The 15,797-nt window shown below is 48.1% G+C and overlaps 1 protein-coding gene across 1 annotated transcript in view; it reads right to left on the reverse strand.

Annotated features, from left to right (window-relative positions):
• LOC136309400 (uncharacterized) overlaps positions 1-15,797 on the reverse strand; it is a 43,121-nt gene that overhangs the window by 8,814 nt on the left and 18,510 nt on the right. Inside the window, exon 2 of the mRNA XM_066237556.1 lies at positions 4,640-4,843. Coding sequence (XP_066093653.1) covers positions 4,640-4,843 — 204 coding nt within the window. The remainder of the gene's footprint in view (positions 1-4,639; positions 4,844-15,797) is intronic.

The raw sequence follows: 15,797 nt of genomic DNA on the forward strand, positions 1-15,797 counted from the left end.
ACTTCTATCCTCCAGAACTGTGAGAAATTAACGTTTCTTGTTGAAGCCACCCAGTCTATGGTAATATTGCTATAGTAGCACTTAACAACCACACACTCCGCACACTTCGGTCAACTGCTATTAGGGCCCACCACCCCACAGGTGACGGCATGACAGGCATAATACCACAAGCACAGCCACCCCCACACTGCAGGCCAGACCCTTAAAAGCTCCTGCCCCCCTTTAACACCACAGTGCAGACACCGCGGCCTTCCCTGCCTGCCTCTGTGTCTGTTCTGCTCTTCTACACATTCCCCACCTCCCCCCACCCCACTCTTGCAGGAAAGGGGCCGGATCAGAAGGCTGGTGGTCCCGGCAGACATTTAATCTGCAGTTAGACCGTGTACTGCATGTTCTTGTTGTGAGCATCCCCAACTCCCCTGCTCCCCCCTCATTTGAAGTGGAGGTGATGGAAAATAAGGGCTTCACCCTTATAGGGAAACATGTGTGACAGTGACTTCAGCTCACGGTTTTATCCTCTCTAATCCCTTCTCATCTAGAAACCACGGTGTGCAGCTGAGCCCGTGACAGCAAGACTACTGTGGCCCCAGATGTTGGCTGTCCTGTTCACATGTACAGAACTTAGCATCTCTTGGCCCTTGGTGTCAGCCCTTGGGTCACAGGAAAGCCATTCTTCTTCCTGTTACATGTGCAAGTTTAGATCTGGGTCCCAACTGGCCTTCTGTTTCTCTTAGACTTACTTTACATTTTAGAAAAGGATGTAGTCTGTTTTCACTTGGTCCAAGCTTTGGCTAAAAAGTAAAGTCCGAGGACCAGCTAAAACCAGAGCAGAGCAGGGGGAGCTACTCAGGCACAGCCAGGTCAGGTGGGGAGCGCAGGACGCACCAGGGAGCCCCTCACCGAGCCCCCCACCATTCTGCAGGAACTCCTAGCGTGTGCACACTCTGCACGATGCCAGACCCTGTGCGACAGCTGCAACCTTCAGACACACCCGCTGAGTCACAGCTTGGCTCACCTTGGCAGGGCACCCGTGTCCTGCACTGGAACCAGAAATACCAAACTTTCCTTAGCATGGGTGAGGGTGGAGAGTATAGTGACCACGGGGCACCCACTTTTGCCTTTCATTAGCTGTGTGGGCCAGTTATTCATCTCCTCAAGCTTCTATTTTTTTCTTTAAATTGGGGAAAATAATATTTACCTCTACAGGATGCCAGAAGACGGAATGAAATGACACTTTATGTGAACCACATAGAACAGTGCTGAGGACATAGTGGTCAGAATCAATTCCAGTCTTCCCCACTTCCCAGAGAGACCAAAGTGACCAAGGGGTAAATGGTCCCTCTGCCTCCCAATTCATCCACAATCCAGCTACTTCTCACCATGGCCATCGTCCCACTACTTGTCCAAGCCACTATCATCTCTTGCCTGGCCCATCGCAGTGGCCACCAAACTAAACCTCTGCTTCCACCCTTGCTCCTAACCATCTATCAGAATAATTCCAATAGCAAATGAGCAGCTAGTGACCCTGCTGGAAACCCTGCAATGGGTCCTGCCCTCATCAGAGTGAATGCAAGGTCTTAACCACCCTTTACAAGGTCCCTCATGTTCTGCCCCTAGTTGGTCTGCTGTCTTATATCCATCTCTCTTTCTACCTCCTGTTCCTCAGACTCAGCAGGCCTGTGCTTGCCTCAGGGCCTTTGCACTGAGTGGTCCTTCAGCCCGAAATGTTCTCCCCACTGATACCCACATGACTATCCCTCACTTCTTTCAGGTCCTCATCAGATATCCCCTTCCCAGTGGTCTCCCCTGATCCTTCTATGAACACCATGGCATTCCCCCCCATCTACCTCCATAGCTGTCCTATCCCACTCCCAAGAGCATTTCATCTCCTTCTAACATGCCACATAATTCACTGACTTATATTATCACTGGTCCCCTCCTCCCCCATACACACTAGAAGTTAAGTTATATGGAGGCAAGAATTTGTGTCTTTGTTGGCCACTTCTGTATCCCCAACATCTAGAACAATGCCTGGCACATAGTAAGTGCTTAATAAACAATTGTTGGATGAATGACTAAATGAACAAAAGGACAGATGACTCATGAGCAGGAAGTGTATGAGCCAGTTAACTGTCCCAAACACTGGCTCAGCCCGTCCTCACATGGAGGGTTGCTGACAGGGAATCAGAGGCAGAATGAAGTCAGTGCAGGAGAGTCTCCAGGCTGAGTAATTGGTCCCCACCCCTGCTTCGACTCAATTTGGATCCAATGCTGGAACTCCATTTGAAAGCATTCTCTTTAGTCATTCCAAGCACTTGTTTCCTCTAAACTCTAACTTGTCTGGGGACCAAAGTCCAACACTCTCGCAAATAGAAGCTGTGTTAAGCACAAGAAAAGTTCAATAGCACTTTAACCATTTTGACTTCAGAGAGCAAATGTGCTTGCCTCAAAGCTTCCCAACAACTCCCTGTGGACTCTCAGGCACCTGCTGTCTCAGACTCTCTCCACCAGAACCTTGATTCACATGTTCAATTGAAGGGATACAATTCTTTTATGTGTGGGGGTTTCTTCCCCTCACATGAATTGCAAGCACAGCAACAACTGGATGTAAGACAACTCTGATTAACTGGCAAGGCTTGCTCCATCTAAAGACATCTAGACAGTGATACGTAACAGATGGATGGATAGAGGGAAAGAAAGAAAGAGAGAAAGAAAGAAAGAAAGAAAGAAAGAAAGAAAGAAAGAAAGAAAGAAAGAAAGAAAGAAAGAAAGAAAAAAGAAAGAAAGAAAGAAAGAAAGAAAGAAAGAAAGAAAGAAAGAAAGAAAGAAAGAAAGAAAGAAAGAAAGAGGAAGGGAAGAAAGGAAAGGAAAGGAAAGGAAAGGAAAGGAAGGGAAGGGAAGGGAAGGGAAGGGAAGGGAAGGGAAGGGAAGGGAAGGGAAGGGAAGGGAAGGGAAGGGAAGGGAAGGAAAGAAAGAAAGAAAGAAAGAAAGAAAGAAAGAAAGAAAGAAAGAAAGAAAGAAAGAGAAAGAAAGAGAGAAAGAAAGATGATAATAAATTGTTCCTAGTCAGGTCAAACAAAACACTTGAATTTGCCATTTGCACGCTGGTCTTGATTACAAGCTTAGCCCCTATAGCAATGTACATAAGTAGGAATTTAATAAATACCTGTTGGCTGATAACTGACTCTTGGCATAAAGAACCAAGTACGAGGTCATAGAAAGTAGCCTCACCCAGTATTAAAGAGCCTTGTTTCTGGGAGCAATTTTCCCATTTTGAAAACACAGCATGTAGAGCCTTCTCTTCCTCATCCCTCTTTCCTGTGGTTCTGTGTGGGGTAGCCATGAACCTGCTGGTCAGTGCAGGGAGGCGTGCGCTTTCTGCATGGAGACAATGCTGAGCAAAGGACAGAGGGTGATCGGGGTGTGGATGTGTGAAAAAGTGCCAAGGAACTGCAAAAATTGCTAACATTAGTATTTTAAAAGGAAGAGTCAGGCCTCCCTTACCCCTCCTTTCTGAAGAGAAAAAGTCCTTAAAGAGAGAGATTAAAGGGGCAAAAGTTAGTAACTAATCATAGTTTAACTATAGTTCTCTGGAAGGACTGAGGCCACCACTTGCTAGACAACAAAGAAGGTAAAACTTATCTGAAAACTTCCTCTTCCCCTTCCTTAAGAGCCTTTAAGAGACAAGGTTTACATATCTTAATTAAAAATTCCTACACTAATTCTAACTCTTTCTCCCCTCCTGGAGGCCTGAGAGTGACGTGTACCTCTAGACAAAGGGATCACGAGCCCACTCCCCTCGCTTGAAAACCTTGCATTTTGTAACATTTTATATGCTTTCTAATAATCATCCTTTTTTAAATTCTTTATATGTATAAAACTTGTGAACTAAGCAAGCCGGGACTTAGCTCCGACACCTTTAGAAAAGGTAATTTCATTTAGCTTCTCTCCTTATCCTAAGCTAATCATTTCATTTCCCATTATTGTGGTGACAGGGATGGGTGGTAGACCCTAGAAGATTTGGGAATGCCTTTGCTGGATATGTAAAACATTTATCACTACTGTGTTATCTTGTGGTCTTGATGTGTGGGAATGCTTTTTCTTTTAAATAGATCCTATATGGTGAAAGCTTGTTAGTAACTGACTATTGTACCATGCATCCCCTCCTTAGCCACCCCAACCAGTACTTGATTTTGTATAAAAGAAGGCTGAGAACTGTATGAAAGCCTACATGATTTGGGACCGTGCCCCATGTAGCTAGTCAACTAATTAATAAACTCCTCAAATTTCTTCTGTAACCTGCCTTGGTGTCTCTATGTAACCCGCCAACTAAAGTACACTACTTTTCAACAGATAGGAGGAGACTGTGGTCCTCACTCAAACATAGTCTCTGTCCCATGTTGCATTAATGTTTGGTGCTCAAAGCACTTCCATCAGGCCTGTGCAACCCATATGTCGTAGTCACATGTGCGGATACGTGTGAGTGTGCATACATGTGCACACATCCCTGCCAACAGCTCTGTCCAGCCTTTCTCTGTTCCTGTCCTAATTCTCACTCTTGCTTAACCTGCTCAGTAGCCTTTAGAAATCCTCAGGACATTTGCAGCGTTAAAACAAGTGTATCTCCATTTTATTGCACCTGTATTTCTTGTAAAGAGCAATTTCATTTTGTGTCTCCATTGTATTCAGTCTGACTTCTGCACTCTGGAACTTCTTCAAACAAAGCTCTCCTTGTGAAGCAGGAAACACAGCTGACAGCCTCCTGCTCTTCGCTGTTTTTTTCAGAGCGAGCAGAGTGCACAGGGCTCCTCCTGGAGCACACAGCCTGGTAGCTGCTTCGGCCCTGGAAAGGGAAGAGAGAGCAGCCTTCACCAGCTGAGCCAGAGGGACAGGGCGCCGTCCCCTCTCCCAGCTCCATCTCCTCTCCATTAGCCCAGAAAGGAGGCTGAAAAGCTGGTGAGTGGGTGAACATTTGCATTATTCCAATAGCCCTTTAAATTGCTTTTTGTCTCTAATGTCACCTCCACGCAGTCATGCTCCACACACTCCAGAGTGATCTCTCCTGTCCCTCTCAGACTTAAGGCTATTCCATGCCCCGGGCTAAATCCAGTCCTGTTAGTGTGGACTCCCCTGATGGTAGTGCCACATTTGAGTCTTCATCTCCTGCCTGCACTGCCCTTCACTCCTCCACCCCAGCCAGATCCACCTCCTTGCTTAGGCACGGTGACATTCTCCGCCCTTTGTCTCCATGCCCACAACACTACCCTCTCCCCCACTTACCCCTTTATCGCCAAGCTTGTCCTTGGTTGAATGAAGAAATAAGTGAATAAATGATCAAGTATAAATGTCCAGTGTGGGAGCTCAAGAGAAAAATCTGGGTCTCGGGTTGAGTCTGGGGACACGCCATGTGGCCCTAAGACTTCTCATGATTGAAGAACAGCAGCTGCTGGTTGGGAGTGGAGACCAGCAGGTGCTCTAGAAACTAAAGGGTGTACCCCGAGAGAGCACTGGTGACGCACCTACCCCCTCACCTCCCAGGCTCCCCTCTTTGCCAGCCCTCTGTGTTAGGAATAGACAGACTCATTTCTCAAACAAGGCTGATCTGCCTTTCTGTCTCTAGCCACAGCAACCTAAACCCACCGAAGTCCGGGGTAGAGCGTTTATTCCATCAGCAGAACTACCCCTTGGGGTGAAGCTTCTCATGGCCCAGTCAGCAGCAGCCAGCACTTTGGCCAGAACTAACCAAAGTGTTTCACATCTGTGCTCGGTGTCCTACCTGCGGGACACAGAATATTCAGAATATCAACATCTGGAGAAAGCCTATTAGAGAAGAAAATCCTGGGACCCCGGAGGCAAGCAGCTCATATCAATGGGACAGGTAAAGAACTGCGGATGTGTGTGGTCTCACCCCATTCAAGGGACAGGGCCCTGGAGAAGCCCTTCTTCGTGCTCAGAGGATGACACACCCAGATGACCGATGGAGTTGCTGTAAGTGAGGGTTAAGAGATGGGAATCAGTTCAGAAGAGAAAGCCCATGTCTACTTCATTTTGGTCAGAAGTTTCAGTGCAGTAAGTGTTTTATAACAAGAAATGGAAAGAACAAACATTTCCCTTCAGTGGTGTTTCTTAGCTTGACAGCTAATAAAAACAAACTTGTTATGGGTTGAGCCGTGTCCTGCCTCCAACACAAATTCCTATGCTGAAGTCCTAACCCCTCGTACCATACCACAGCAGAAGGTGACCTCATTGGGAAATAAGGTCATTGAAGATATAATTAGTTACAATTAGGTCATCAGGGTGGACCCTCATCCAACATGACCAGTGTCCTTACAAAAGGAGACAACGGGACCCAGACACGAGTTCTCAGGGAGAGCAGCACATGAAGATGAAGGCAGAGATCTGGGTGATATCAAAGCTGCCACCACCGGAAGTCAGGCAGGAAGCCCGGACCAGACTCCCTGCCCCCCAGACCTCAGATGCGCCCAGCCCTGTCAAAACCTCCATCTCAGGCTCCTGACCTCCAACACAGTGAGACAAGAAAGTTCTGTGGCTTAAGCCACCCAATTCATAGTACTTTGCTACAGCAACCCTAGCAGATAAATATAAAAAACAAGCAATGTATCTAGAAAAGACCTTTCCTGCTCAATGTTCATCCCAAACACAGTAACTCATCTCTAAAACCTCCATGCACACACCCTGGTTCCACTAGCTACTGAAAGCCTCCCAAACCTCCATGTGCCACACAGGTCAAACATGACATTCTCTCCTGACCATCATGGCATCTCCTTGACTGTCCCTGTGACAGAGGGCCAGTGCACTACAGTTGTCATGAGAGTGGACTTTGAAACCAAACAGGCCTGTGTTGAGACCCTTCACTTGCTACTTACAAGCTGCATGACTGGGGCACATCGGCTACTGTTCCTTGTGGATGACATGGCGCTACCAGCAACACTTGCTTCATGAGCCATTGTGAGGAGCACCTGAGGTCATGAGGGGCACATCACAGTCTCTGGCACGTTGTGAGCACCCAGAAATGGGAGCTAGTGTTATGCTGGATGGAGAGGGTGACATTGAGGGTCACCCCCTTAGATCAGCTTAGCCCTTTAAAGTCAAAAGGAAAGAAGATTCAAAATGCAACAAATGCTATTTATTGATGCAGCGCCGTGAGCCCCTGTGGCGTACAGTGCCCTAGCAGAGGGTCCACCCTGAGAGCGAGGTGGGGCAAGGGGCAGGTGGTGATGGTCCCTACAGGGCCTGGAGGGAAGGGGAACAAGAGAGGCCAGAGGTCTGAGCAGCTCCGCGTGTATGTCTGACAAGCAGCACTAGGAGGAGTCGCAGCCGTCCCCTAAAGGTTGACCAGCCTCTGCCCTGGCTGAGAGGACAGGAATTCCTACCTTGCAGGGCAGACCATCAGAGCCTGCTGCACAGCTGCCACAGCAGAGAGAAAAGGAGACCCAGGTCACGCCTCATCAGGAGAGAGGTTGCCTGGAAGTCACTGATAGGAAATACATCAATCAAAGCAAGCCTGGACACGCCTAGCGCGAGGCTGAGAAAATCCACCTCCGGGAACTGTAAGCAGTGAAGTGCTGGTAATGTTTAACACCCGGCGGGCGTATTGCCACCGTTCTTGGTCTAAGCATTCCCACCAAACTGTCAACTCTCAAGAAGACATCCACTGGTTCGCCAAATTCCCGAGAATGGAACAGTTGGCTGTTGGGAGCCTAGAAGCTGGCTGCCACACACTGAACCCAAAGTGATGTTAGAGCAAACCGTTAACCCCATTCCATCAGGGTGTCCTCACTGCCTGCCTTCCACACCTGTGCTCTCCATCTGTGCAGGGCCACATGGCGCCTGTGCGCCCCGCTCACTGACTCCCCTCGTCTGCCACCAGAAGGCGACCTGGTCGCTTGAGGTGAGGAGCAGAGCCACTTCAGGCACAAAGCTGGTTCCCAGCCTTACTCAGAGCCTCGGGGAAAGCCTTGCTCCATGCAGGAAGGCACCGGCTCTCCAGGGAGGAGATGTCTGCGGAACTGGGGAACAGGAGCCCTGGGAACTTCTGCCTGAGTTTGGCATCCTTCAGGCCAACTCGGAGGATGGGACGCATACTCAGTTCCCTCCCACACACCATCTTGCTCAGGGATGAGGAGCTACTCTCCAGCCACCCTCATCCATCATCGTGTCCAGATGGGGGCTGGTGTCCACCACACAAACTACAGGTCAGACGGTGCTTCTCTCTGGACTGATCAGAAACCTATGGAGTGACACCCCAAACCCACCAATCAGCATGAGGTCATTTGGCATCTGACCACCTACCCTTGGATTTCTTCCTGGGGCAAGACCCATCTGCAGCTTGATCGGCCTATGGGCTGCTTCAAGCAAAGTTCAAGGAATTTACAGGGAAATGTTCTTTTCTCCTCAGGTCATTAGGTCCAGAGGAAACTGTGACTGCCTGCCAGCTGGTCCCAACAGCAGGCGAGGCACACTTTCAGCTCTGACAATGGTCACAAACTTGAGGCCACCTGCAGCTGGCCCACCGGTCAGCACACATCCCCATGCAGGGGGCCCAGGGCCAGGTCAGGAAGCTTCTCAGCCCTGAGTTAAGTGAGAGGCAGGCCAAATGCCCTGGGCCAGAGGCTGTGAGGCTGGGATTCCACCTGCTGCCACCCACCTCACTGTCACCTTGGGCAAGTCACCTGAATCTGCTGGACTTCAGCATCTCCACTGCCTCCCATGTGACGCTATTAGAAAGACCGTATGGCAGGAGGAATGGAGGTGCCCTGCAGACGACTTACAATCAGCATTCCTTAAGATGTTGCTTACAAAGGCAAAGTAATGGCGGGAATTTGCAGAAGGCAAAATAAAGTTTAATCTGAAATGCTGTATTGATCACCCAACCATTGCTGACTTCAGTAAATCCCCAACCTGAAGAGCTAGAGCCAAAGTGTTGAGGTAGCAAATGCATTTCCCAGCCCAGTCACACTGTCAGGACCCTACAAATACCCTCAGAGTGCTTGACACGTCCCAGCGGAAGGATGGGAGTGAGGTAAAAGGGGTTGTGATGCAGTCTGAATGAATTTCTCCCACCCGGCAAGCATGCCACCCCAGCTCCACCACCAAAGCAACAATGGCCATTCCACAAGCTTGCAAGTGGGGAAGCAGGCTGAGCTAAGCAAGAATGAGGCTTGTTTAGGGGGATGCAGAGAATGCTTTAGTCCTGGCTTTAGGAGTGAGCTGAGCAAGGACCAAAAGCCTGCTGTCTCTGTGCTGGAAGGTTAAGAAGCCAGAGGAAGGCCACCAAATGGCATTCATGGACACTGCCCAGCTGCAAAACCCCACCCCTGCTCCCTGAGGCCAGTCATTCGCCCAATGCCTTGGTTGGATGTGGGCTGGCCATCAGATGTTGGCGTAGTGAGGATGCGCCTATGTCCACTGCCAGAAGCACCTCCTCAGCCTGCGGATGGCAGGGACACAGAGGACAGTTGTACAGCCCCAGTCTCACTGGCCGCTGGATTTTCTTTAAGGCAGCTGGCACCAGAGCTTTGCCTTGCAGGCATGTCCCAGCTGGGTCCCAGCATGTCTCCATAAATCAGAAGGGAAAGTTGTTCTGAACCAAAAAGTCTTTCCCACATAACAGAGCTCAGGCAGATGGCAATTATTTATCTTAATTAACAATAAGAATATATAAGCTTAGAGAGCATGTTCTATGGGCCAGACACTGCTCTAAATGCTGAATGTGGAGAGACCACATGTGTTCATTTTAATAAACCTATGAGATAGTGACTTTTTTTTTATTAAATTTAATGCAGTGACATTGATAAATCAGGGTACATATGTTGAGAGAAAATATCTCTAGATTATTTTGACATTTGATTGTGCTGTATACCCCTCCCCCAAAGTTAAATTGTCTTCTGTCACCTTCTATCTGGTTTTCTTTGTGCCCCTCCCCTCCCCTAACCCCTCTCTCCTTCTTCACCCCCTCCCCCCTCCCTCCACCCTCCACCTCTGTTGCCATCACATTCTTGTTCATGTCTCTGAGTCTCATTTTTATGTCCCTTCTATGTATGGGTTCATCTTAGTTTTTTTTTTTTTTCTGATTTACTTATTTCACTCCGTATAATGTTGTCAAGGTCCATCCATGTTATTGTAAATGATCTGATGGAGATAGTGACTTTTATGATCATCAGTTTATAGATGAAGAAACTGAGACAAGAAAGGTTAAGTCATTTCCCCAATGTTATAGAGTTAAAAAGTGATTATTTCTATTAAAGTAATGCTAGCTGTTACAATAAGCAAAGCCTGAAACCTTACAGGCTTGACACAATAAAGCTAGTATCTCATTCACAGGAAGTCCTGTTGGTGGGAGGGGCAGACACTCAGTCCCATGGTCATTCAGGACCCCTCGGAGAGAGCTGCAGCCTACCATCTTCCTATGTCACATCGAGGATACTCTGGGAAGCCCCCTCCAGGCAGCAGAGGGGGAGGAGAGACCCAGGGAGTCACATGGGAGGTGTGTACGGGTCACTCTCAGAGGGGCATATGTCACTTCCACCCCATTCTGGGGGCCAAGCCCAGTCACACAGGCCTGCCGGGGTGCAAGCAAAGACTGAGACCTTCAGTTACCACTCTACACCAACACAGAGCTCGATGGCCAGCAGGCCACCTCTGCCATGGTTTAGAGCTGGGACTCAAACCCAAGCAACCTGCCTCCAGAGTCAGTCTTCTTTATCATTGTGCTGCCCGACCCGGGCTCGAGAGCTGCCGGGAAGGTGGTCACTGGGCTCCGGTGGAGCTGGGAATCTGGACGGGGCTGAGACTGGGAGGGAGGTGGCAGGCACCTCTCAAGTGCCTGGCACTAAGCGGCCTTTCTCAAGAGTCTCCTCCACACACATGTCACCAAGTCTGAAGTCCACCATTAGCAGAATGACTGTCTCAGTCATAGGCTCAATATGTAGTTCTTACAAAGTAGCAGCTATCTCTGGGAAGAGTCAAACTCTAAATGTTCTTTATTTTACAATGTCCCTGAATGAGTTTATCAAATGCTTTCCTGAAAGAACCCCTGGGTGAGCTCACAGTCCCGTGGAAACTGCAGATTCTGGAGGACGAAGTGAAAGTACTATAGGTAGGAGGTGAGGGGAAGAATCAAAGACTAGGCTTCATGTGGTCGGGTGGGAAAGCAGCCCAGTGTATCTCAGCAGAGAAAGCTTTGTGCTTGGTGACATGATGGCAAACATGTCCACAGTTCTTTGATACTCCTCCCTTCAAGAGGTGAAGGCCAATTTTCCTACCCTTGAATTTGAGCTGAACTGAGTGCCTTGCTCCTAATGAATGGAGTGAAGGAGAGGTGATGGTGTGTGAGCTCATCGACAAGTCATAAAGGACACTGGGGCCTCTTCTGTGGGTCACCTGCTCCCAGGAAGTTTGCTGCAGTTTGTGAGGACCCCAGTCCGCCTTTGGAGAAGTCCGCATGGCGTGGCCCTGAGACCTCCTTCCAACAACCATGTGAGGACCCTGCCTTGGAAACAAATCCCCAACCCCACTCAAGTGTTCAGATGACAGCGACCCTGCCCACATCCTGACTGCCACCCCAGGAGAACCGCCCTCAACCAGAACCGCCCAGCACAGCCACTGCTGCATTCCTGACCCGCAGGAACTGAAATATAACAAAGTACTGCTGCTTTAAGCCACTAAGCTTTAGGGTGACTTGTTGTGCAGCCACAGGTCACCCATATATGGGAGAAGGGAAGAAGCCAGCAGAGAACAAATTTCCACTCACGGAGAGCCTTGAACGCCAAAAAGCCAGCTTTGGTCCTGATGTATTATAAGGAGACAATGAATGTTTCAAAACATGATATGAACAAAGAAGAAACCAGAAGGCATTCCTCTGACAACAGAGTAGAGGAAAACTCCTGCTCCCACTGTCTCTGGCTGGGTGCTTTCCTTTCTCCAGCCCAAAGGTTTTCAACAGCAGTGATTTTAAGCCCCAGACAACATTTAGCAGTGTCTTGAGATTTTGATTGCCACACCTGGGATGCAGTACTGGTGGGGAGAGGCCCAATATGCCGCTAAGCAGCCTTCAGTGCACATGCCAGCCCCCAAAACAAAGAACTGCCAGCCCAACTGCCAATAGTGCCCATGTTGAGAAGACCCACCATCAAAGCACCTGTGTCGGGGCCTCTCCAGATGGGAACCCTCATCTGAGCTCTCACACCGAGACACTTCCCAATTCTGAGGACTCAGAAGAGGAGAACAAAACCCTGGTTAATCAGAGAGACCTTGGCCAGATTCCTGGAGGCCCAAGCATAGCTGTGGATATTAGACTAACCTTTTCCAAGAGTCTCAGAGCCAAGACATCAGAAAATGATAGATTACACTGTGCTAACAAATTAACTCTGGAATCTCAGTGCCTTGACACACAAAAGATATACTTATTCCCATTATAGTCTAGAGCAGGGGTAGTCAACCTTTTTATACCTACTGCCTACTTTTGTATCTCTGTTAATAGTAATATTTTCTAATCGCCTACCGGTTCCACAGTAATGGTGATTTATAAAGTAGGGAAGTAACTTTACTTTATAAAATTTATAAAGCAGAGTTACAGCAAGTTAAAGCATATAATAATAATTACTTACCAAGTACTTTATGTCAGATTTTTACTAAGTTTGGCAGAATAAATCTTTATAAAACAACTTACTATAGTTAAATCTATTTTTTTATTTATACTTTGGTTGCTCTGCTACCGCCCACCATGAAAGCTGGAACGCCCACTAGTGGGCGGTAGGGACCAGGTTGACTGCACTGGGCTAGAGTCATCGGGAACCTCTCCTCCAAGCAGTGACTCAGCCTCCAAGGCCACTTCTCTCTCTGGTTATTCTGTTTGCTTGCATTGGCCTTGACCCCTGGCAGGTGGTGAAAAGAGAGAGATGGGCTAGCTCATGGCAGATTTTATGACCCGTTTTGGAAATGTCTATGTTCCATTGGCCAGAACAAGTCACATGGTCCCATTTTACTACAGAAGGCTAGGAAACGTAGTCCAACTATGAGCCTAGGAAGATGAGGAAAGTGGACATTGGTCAGCACTAGTAATATCTGTACTCTGTTCTAGTCCCTTCTAGTCCTCGCTATAAAGGCCCCACACTCAGGACACAGGCCTGACCCAAACCCACTGATATAATTCCAAGAGAACCCACTATTAAAGAATCAGGCATTCCTGAAGTCACTGTCAAGCTGCCGTGAAGACAGGAGGCAGCACAGGACTTCCTCTGCATCGTCTTTGCCTCTACAGTCAACTAGACAAGGGTCCTCATCACTCTTTGGTTCAGGAAAAGAATGGGGAACCTACTTTCCTAATTCCCCAATCATAGACCCAAAGCAAGTAAGCTCTAGTTAATGGAAGAACCCTCTTATCAGCCAGACTTGGTTACTGTACATATATATTTTGTATCTCAGTTCTCAAATCCACATGAAGGGTTTTTAAACTTCATATATTGTACCAACAAGAGACCCAAGTCTGAAAGTTACTCCACAGCACAGCCTACTTGAGTCCTTTACACCCTTTGCACCAGGACACTGCGGTAAAGACACTGGCTCAGTGATGGTCACCTGAGCCTGTGCGAGGGCTGAACGCTTAGTCATCTGACAAAAAAGGAGAGAGTTAAGGATAAAACGGGAATTCAACTGCACACTATTTATATACGTTCTTGTGAATATACATCTCATTAAAGATTTTTTTAAGAGCCAGTTCTGTATCTCAATTTAAAATAGTCAAGTGAAGACAGCATTCTTGGGATAAAAATGAAGGTAACTCCATTAGACGCGTGTGCCCCAAATGGAATCAACTCACCCAGCCCCATTCTTCTTAGTCTCTGTTCAGGGACCTCGTTTCTTTTTCCCTTTCCTCTCAGGCCTGAGAAGCCGCCCTCGGGCTAGCTGTCACCCATGTGGGTGTGTCCTCCAGTCCTGTAGAGCATGCTGGAATGCAGTTTGAATACAAGATGCTACAGGTAATAAAGTTTATCAGAATGGCTTGTCATTATTTTTACATCATTATACAATTACTGCAGCTTTGGAAGGTAATAAATCACAGCACAGGTGACAAATTGAGAAGCTAAGAAGGACAGTTATTCTCACAGATAAAGCAACTGCTGACACTAACGAGATGTGGTGACTTGGGTGTTCAACCTTTTAAAAAGCGTCTGTGGTCCTTCAAGGTGTCAGTGGAAAAGCCCATCCACACCTGAAAGCATGCCAAGTCCATTACTAAGACCACAGAGGAGCCTGAAACTCCAACGACTCCAAAAACGAGTGTCCCAATTTCACTCCTGGATGGCCCAGAGGGAGCATCGTATGACTCCACAGCCAAACTCCAGCAAGTCTAAGCTTCACTGGCTCTGCCAGAAATGCCTCCACAGCCCATTACTCATTCGCCGCAACCCAGGGATGTCTCTAAAGAAATCTGTGTCATCATGCATGCATGTGTACGTATGTGCACATGTGTGTTTTAACTTGTCTAAGTACTAAAGTACCTCTGCATCATTCCCTAATACACTAAATTTTGATTTTTACACTCCAATAGCAAAAATAGCAGAGCATATTTTCTGAAGACTAGAAAAAAAATAAATGTCTAGACTAAAGTCAAGCAGGAGATACTTAAGCCTAAGAAACAATACTGTAGAAGGAATTGTGAAGGGTGGGAGGGGCTGGAAGAGAAAGCCGGTGCAGCGCCACTCGGATGCCGACAGCTGGGCAGACTGCAGACTGTCTCTAAAGTTGGCAACAAGGAATGATAACAGAGTGAAGCCATATATCTGGAACTGAACTGCACCACCAAGTAGGAAAGCAGCCTCGGTTTTGGTAAGCAAACCAGGCAACCAGTGGCTGGAAGCAGGAAATTCTGGGTCAGGGAATTATACTCTGGAGGAGTGGTTCTCAAAAAGAGACCCCCAGACCGAGGGCAGCAGCATCACCTAGGAATTTGTTAGGAATCCACTCTTGGGTCCTACCTGAGACCCAGGACACTAACTCAGAAACTCTGAACTACTAACTCAGAAAGGATGCACAGGCGTATGCACTCCTCCGGGGCACTGGGTCAGCCTACTGGTATGTGTTTTCCCTTTGCGCAGGGCCACCACCTCTGCATGGGCAAGTTGGGCACTGAGCAAATTCTCCCTGATCAGAGGATAGTGAGGGGCTAAATACAGACCATGTTTGCCCCTGAGTCAGGAGCTGAATGTGCTACATATGGACTAAAAAGTGTGCTTTTCAAGAAAGTATATGCAAAGGCATCATATAAGCTGGCAGTTCGTGTTGCCTTCATCCCTTTAGTCAAATAAATCTCCACCTTCAGAACGAAAAGATGATCAGCAGGTGGAAATCAGAACCTCACCTTTCCAGAGAGATGGAGGAGCAGCCTGACCGACAATGGTGATGCGCTCCCCACAGAGTGCATCAGAACGCCCCCCACAGGGTGCATCAGAACGGCCCCCACAGGGTGCATCAGAACACCCCCCACAGGGTGCATCAGAACGCCCCCCACAGAGTGCATCAGAACGCCCCCCACAGGGTGCATCAGAACCAGAGCCAAGTTCTCACGGCCAGTCTCCACTGACATGGAAAGGGATTACAGAACTCTGGAGCTCATGGCCCACAAGACATTCTTCAGCCTGCACCCAATCTATAATCAGCGTTCTTCAAATGATGAAATAACGTTTGGCCCTGTTGAATTGGCTAAGTCCGGCACCAGAAAAGCACCCCAGATAACAATCAGGCCATGATAGGCTCACACGGAACCAATAAAGAGA

Source organism: Saccopteryx bilineata, chromosome 6 (assembly GCF_036850765.1).
Source record: "Saccopteryx bilineata isolate mSacBil1 chromosome 6, mSacBil1_pri_phased_curated, whole genome shotgun sequence".
In the NCBI taxonomy this organism is placed as follows: domain Eukaryota; kingdom Metazoa; phylum Chordata; class Mammalia; order Chiroptera; family Emballonuridae; genus Saccopteryx; species Saccopteryx bilineata.